The sequence below is a fragment of the Prionailurus viverrinus genome, chromosome A2 (genome assembly GCF_022837055.1).
Source record: "Prionailurus viverrinus isolate Anna chromosome A2, UM_Priviv_1.0, whole genome shotgun sequence".
Taxonomy (NCBI): Eukaryota; Metazoa; Chordata; class Mammalia; order Carnivora; family Felidae; genus Prionailurus; species Prionailurus viverrinus.
The window spans coordinates 119,426,288-119,432,179 of NC_062562.1; the positions used below are offsets into that span (position 1 = coordinate 119,426,288).

The 5,892-nt window shown below is 62.7% G+C and overlaps 1 protein-coding gene across 2 annotated transcripts; it reads left to right on the top strand.

Annotated features, from left to right (window-relative positions):
- On the top strand, positions 1 to 4,828 carry EVX1 (even-skipped homeobox 1). 2 transcript variants are annotated; one of them, XM_047849456.1, is made up of 3 exons: positions 1 to 509; positions 2,120 to 2,367; positions 2,991 to 4,828. In XM_047849456.1, the coding sequence occupies exons 1-3, from the start codon at positions 83 to 85 to the stop codon at positions 3,528 to 3,530; spliced, it is 1,215 nt and encodes a 404-aa protein (XP_047705412.1). In that variant the 5' UTR covers positions 1 to 82; the 3' UTR covers positions 3,531 to 4,828. The 2 variants fall into 2 exon arrangements, with proteins under 2 accessions (XP_047705412.1, XP_047705413.1); XM_047849457.1 differs by having other exon boundaries at positions 388 to 454.
- The last annotated feature ends 1,064 nt before the right edge of the window (positions 4,829 to 5,892 follow it).

Consider the following 5,892-nt stretch of genomic DNA (forward strand, 5'->3'; position numbering starts at 1 on the left):
ACCGCTGGGGACCCAGGGAGACGGGGGCTAGGAGCTCACTTGGGGCTTACTCCCTCCCCCACCCCCTCCGGCGAGCCCCGGGATGGAGAGCCGAAAGGACATGGTTATGTTTCTGGATGCGGGTCAGCTTGGTACTCTGGTTGGCAAGAGAGTCTCCAATTTGTCCGAAGCCGTGGGCAGCCCGCTGCCCGAGCCGCCCGAGAAGATGGTGCCCCGTGGTTGCCTGAGCCCGCGGGCCGGTCCTCCGGCCGCCCGGGAGCGCGGCGGGGCAGGCCTGGAGGAGGAGCCGGTCGACGGACTAGCAGGCAGCGCTCCCGGGCCGGGCGCCGAGTCGCGGGCAGCCGGGGCTGCGGTGCTTGGCCCCGGACCTCCGGCCCCCTCCGCCGACAGCCTCTCGGGCCAGGGGCAACCTAGCAGCTCGGACACCGAGTCGGATTTCTATGAAGAAATCGAGGTGAGCTGCACCCCGGACTGCGCCACGGCGAACGCCGAGTACCAGCACAGCAAAGGTAGCCATCGCGCCCCCTTCTCTTCCCGGGCCTCCCACCGCGCCCACCTTCCACTTCAGCTCCAGAGGGGAGGAAGACACTCCTTTCCCCCAGGGCAGGGTGGCTGGGGGGACCCACCTGAGCAACTCTCCCCAGCTATCTGCGCCCTGGCTGGGGTCTCCTTCTGTGCTCTGGCATTGGCGGGACTGAGGGTGACAGCTGTGCTTTTCGGGAGGAGGGAGACGCAAGCCCTGGGCTTGAGGGGGGTTCAAAGCGCACCCCAACCCCCCAGAGTTTTGTGGTACTGCTTCAACTGCTTGGGGAAGACACCTTCCCCCCCCCCCCCCCCCCCCCCCCCCGGCGTGGGCGAGATCAAACGCGGGTCGGGGCAGTTTGTGGCCGGCGGGGTGTAAGGCGCATCCAGGCGCGGAAGCCCAGAGTCCATAAAGGACCGTAAAACCGCGGCCGACTCGGGCTGCCTGGGTGCCGCGGCCCTCCGACCAGTTTGCACGTCGGTCAGAGGTCCAAATTACCTTGTCACTTCCCGGGCTCGGTGGCGCCAGGTCGGAAATGGTCCCAATGATCTAATTGCCTTTGGTCTCCGGTTGCATTTGAAAAGGCAGAGCTCTGGCCCTCCCCCATTCCCCTTTCCTTCCCAGTCCCACTTCTCCACCCAAAGGAAAAAGGAGCTGCGGGGGGCAGGAGCCCCACCCTTCCTCGGGTTAGACCCAAAAGGAGGGGTGCTGTCCTGCTGCTTTAACTGGAGAACCCCTCCCTGACGAGGGGCTAGTTTGTGGGGGAGGTGGCCAAGAAGGGAGTCTCCCAAAGAGGGGTGGAAAGCTAGTAGGAGGGAGAGCCCAGCAACAGACTCCTCCACCGAGCTGTGGGGGGAGATGGGAAGACCATGGCAGGGCAGAAAACCACCCTCTGGCCTTGGCAGCCAACACCTGGTTGAACACCCACGTCCATTCATTACCATCTTATCCATTCAACCCAGACTCCCTAACCACAGCATGCCCTCAGAACAAGCCAAGGGCCGCTCAGATCTATGAAGGCGATAGGATATTCACGCACACACTCCTATGCACATGCAGCCTAGTATACATTCCCGCACCTACACCGGCAGCCTGGCACACACAAAAGCAAGGAAACTCAGTTTGTGCACCGCATCCTGCAAGGCACGAAGACCCCAGAGCTCACAACACTCTAGTACCAAAGGTGCATCTCAACTTGCCCGGCAGATATGCACACTGCCCACTCCTGCCAACGGAGGGCACAAAGCTCAGAGGGTCTGCTTCCAGTCTGTGCCCCAAGCAAGGCAAGGGGCCAGGGTGGTTGCGGCTTCTGTACCCAGCAGGCCTCAAGACTGAGGTCTCCCAGACAGCAGCCCGGCCAGGCCTAAGGGCTGCTTTGCAATCGTCTGGATGGTGAGCCACCCCCCCCCCCCGCGCCCCCCACCTCTCTTCCCTGTTCTCAAAGTCCCCCAGGCCCCAGCAGAGGCAGAAACTGAGGCTGTGTCCCCTTCTCCCCCACCTTTCATATATGCCCTGGGCCTACAGCCCCACATCAGCAGCGTTTTGTGTGTCTGTTGTGTGTTCTGTGTGTGCATGTGCTCTGGGCTCCCTATGCAGGGCCCAGCTCAGAGGCACCGGCCAGCAGTCCCAACAGCGGCAGCGAGGCCCCCAAGAGCAACAGCAGCGGCAGCTCGCAGGGCACCCTGGCCTGCAGCGCCAGTGACCAGATGCGCCGATACCGTACCGCCTTCACCCGGGAGCAGATTGCCCGGCTGGAGAAGGAATTCTACAGGGAGAACTATGTATCCAGGCCGCGGAGATGCGAGCTGGCCGCCGCCCTAAACCTGCCGGAAACCACCATCAAGGTATGCGCCCCGAGACCGGGGAGAAGGAGTGCGCCCACTCAGCAGGAAGTAAATACCAACTGTCCACTCCCTAAGTCCTGGGCCAAGAATCACAGCCTGGGGTCTCCCAGCCCACGTGGCAGCTAGGCCGGGGGTGTCGAGGCCTGGTGCGGGCGCCAGGTGTGTGCACTTTCACCTTCCCGACAGACCCTAGGCGGGACCTGCTGGCTTGCGGTAGACTCTCTGCCTTTTCTAGCCAAACAAACAGCGGGGATGGGGTGCCTTTGCCCCGAGGGAGAGCGGCTGGAAGGGGCGGTGTTTCTGGGGAAGCCCTGCCTGCGACCTCAGACCAGCAGAGTCCTTAGTCCACCGGGCTACTTGCGCGTCCACACCGGGCTGGCCCTCCAGGGAGCCCTGGCAGAGGGAAGGAGGGACAGATCCTGAAGCCACTCCCCGAACCTCTCCACGGGGGATTCCAGCGCCAGGTGGTGGCGGCGGGGCTCTGCCCCCGCCCAGAGGGTCTCTGCCGCGGCTCTTCCCAGCGCCACCGGCATCGTCCCCCGCCGCGGGGGCAGGACTCCTGGGGCTCCGTGCGCCCGGGCCGGCGCCCCTGCAGCCGCCGAACCTGCCCCTCTCCTCCCCAGGTGTGGTTCCAGAACCGGCGCATGAAGGACAAGCGGCAGCGGCTGGCCATGACGTGGCCTCACCCGGCCGACCCCGCCTTCTACACGTACATGATGAGCCACGCGGCGGCCGCGGGCGGCCTGCCCTACCCCTTCCCGTCGCACCTGCCCCTGCCCTACTACTCGCCCGTGGGCCTGGGCGCCGCGTCCGCCGCGTCCGCCGCCGCCTCGCCCTTCAGCGGCCCGCTGCGCCCGCTCGACACCTTCCGCGTGCTGTCGCAGCCCTACCCGCGGCCCGAACTGCTGTGCGCCTTCCGCCACCCGCCGCTCTACCCCGGCCCGGCGCACGGACTGGGCGCGGCGGCCGGCGGGCCCTGCTCCTGCCTCGCCTGCCACAGCGGCCCCGCCAACGGGCTGGCGCCCCGCGCCGCCGCCGCTTCGGACTTCACCTGTGCCTCCACCTCCCGCTCGGACTCCTTCCTCACCTTCGCGCCCTCCGTGCTCAGCAAGGCCTCCTCCGTCGCGCTGGACCAGAGAGAAGAGGTGCCCCTCACCAGATAAGGGGCTGCCCGCGGGCCGCCGGCTCCAGGACGCCCGTGGGCTCCCCCCCGCCCCCCGCGTGGGGACTCAGCCAGCGCCCCTCCCTGCCCCCAGGGCACCGAGGGGGAAAGAAGCCGGCCGAAAAGGACCAGAGGGACTCGGCCTCCAGGATCGGGACGCCTGGGGAGCGGCAGTGGCTGGCGCGTTTGGGGATCAGGAGTGGGGATGGGGAGGCAGAGGCCGAGAGACCTTCCTCTGGGGCGGCCCCTCAGCCGTTTTTCACCGGACCCCGTGCCCCGGACGGGGGTTGAGGCGATGGCTCCAAAGCCAAACAAATTTAGTAGCAGCAGCCACCGATATCCAGCCCCTCGGTCCCTCCTCACACCCCCACCTCACACCCTTGCCTCACCCGGGACCCCCCCTTCCCCCAAAGGCCAAGCCCAAGCACTGGAAAGGAAACTGCTGTCTCTCCCAACAAAATGCTGTGTATGCAGGGCAGGTAGAGATTAATCTTTGCCAGCTTTTCCAAGGCACGGCAAGGGGCTTGTGGATGGCGATGCACCAGCCGCCTAGGGGAGAGAGTGGGAGGGGTGATTTACTACCACGGAAGATCCTGGCTCTCCCATGGAACCTAGGGGCTCTCTTGCCTTCCTGGAGCCTCAGTTACACATTTTCTCGTTCTGGCATCTCCCAGCACCTGATCTCGTGTCTCTCTCCTAGCTTCCTGCTATCTCTCAACTTGCAGCTCCATCATCTCTCCTTACCTACCCCCACTTTTTGTTTATTTAGCATTGGCAGAGACGTTGCGGAGGCCTCAGGGCCTCTTGGCAGCTTCTACCAAGTCTCTCTTCTCCCCGGGCCCAATACACACCCTGATTAGCAAGTGATATGTGTGAGGAGGGTTTTTGAATGCTGAATGTATAATAATGATCACCGTGCCACGGAGCCCAGAGTTGAGCTGTTAACAAGGCGCCCAGGGAAGAGCTTAGGGAGCAGGGACCTCGTCTCCTTCCCTCACTAAGTATCTGCCAGCAAATTAGAGGCTATTTCAAGCCCTTGCCTGTTCACCTTCCCTTCACCAAGAGCTTTCTGGCTCTTCCCGGTACAGTTGGCATTTTACGTCCTTCTTCCTCTCCTTTTCCTCCCAAGCTGCCACGGAGGCTTGGCTTTCAGACACTAGCAGAAGCCTTCCGCCCCTTCTGGGGACCTTGCCCTTCCCCTTCACCAGGTTTTGTTTGGGGGCTGCGCCCACACTCTCACTCTCACCCTCATTCCTGCAGCCAGTTTTTGAGGGCTAGGAGAACGTGTACCCCTCAATAACAAGCTTCACCCTGACGGAGGGAGTGGTTCTTCCAGTAGGGAATGAATTCGGTTTGGTTTTCCTTCGAAGCCTGAAGAATCTGCTGTTGCAATTTGTGAACCATACTGCAATAAAAGCTGGACATAATTCTCACTTTAACATTTTAATGTTTGGGGCAGCAGGCAGTGCAGTGACTTTTTGAATTGCTAGGTCGGCCACCAGAAGCTTAGGTATAGAAGGAACCAAGACGTGCACCTGCAGACAGTCTCCCAAACTTCTGCTGGCCCTGGCAGAGACAGGACATCGCATAGATGTGGAGAAGGCAGGCTCTGACTGCCCCGAGGTGCATGTTTTCTTAACTCCCTGTACACTGGGGGCCTTCCATGCTGAACTGGCCCACCTGGGGCTCACCCCTGCGATGGTTTCGTCTCCAGTTGCTCCAAACTTTGGAGGAAAGGGGACCCTGGACTAAGGTCTCTGTGGATCCTGCTTCCACCCCCAACCCAAGGTTAGAGGTGAATGAGGCAGTGAGGGCGGAGCTTGAGAATTACAGCGAGCTGGGCTTCCTGGGTCAAGCTGAGTCTGCACCTTAGGGTTCAGGGAAAGGAGGGAGGCGGATTCCTGGGTAGGCAAGGGTGGGTCTGAATGCTCCTCAAACTGAAAGTCCTCTCCCAGAATGGAGTTCTGGCCTGGTCAGGGCTAGGGGGTTGGTGCCCCCCTCAGCCACCTCACCCCCAACCTCCATCCCCGGAGGAGAGCCACCGTGGCTGCCTCTGAGTCCCGGACACGCAGGGGAGAGATGGGCGTCATGGGCAGACTGGGAGCGCGGAATTGCGTGGACTTCAAGGGTCCCCTGCCAGTGTCTCTGTGGGCAGATGGGGAACCCTCAATCGGCCTCCATCCCTCTGTGGGTTCCAGAGAAACCCTCCCGCCCTCCCAAGCAAAGCCTTGAGCTGAGGTTTTCAGTATCCTCCCCTTCCCTCCTCCACCCCCAGCCTTTCGCAGCTACCTCTGCAGCCCGGGAAGCTCCCCGTGCCAAACTCGGGCAAATTTCGCGGTTACTTCGCGGCAGGCCCAGATTGC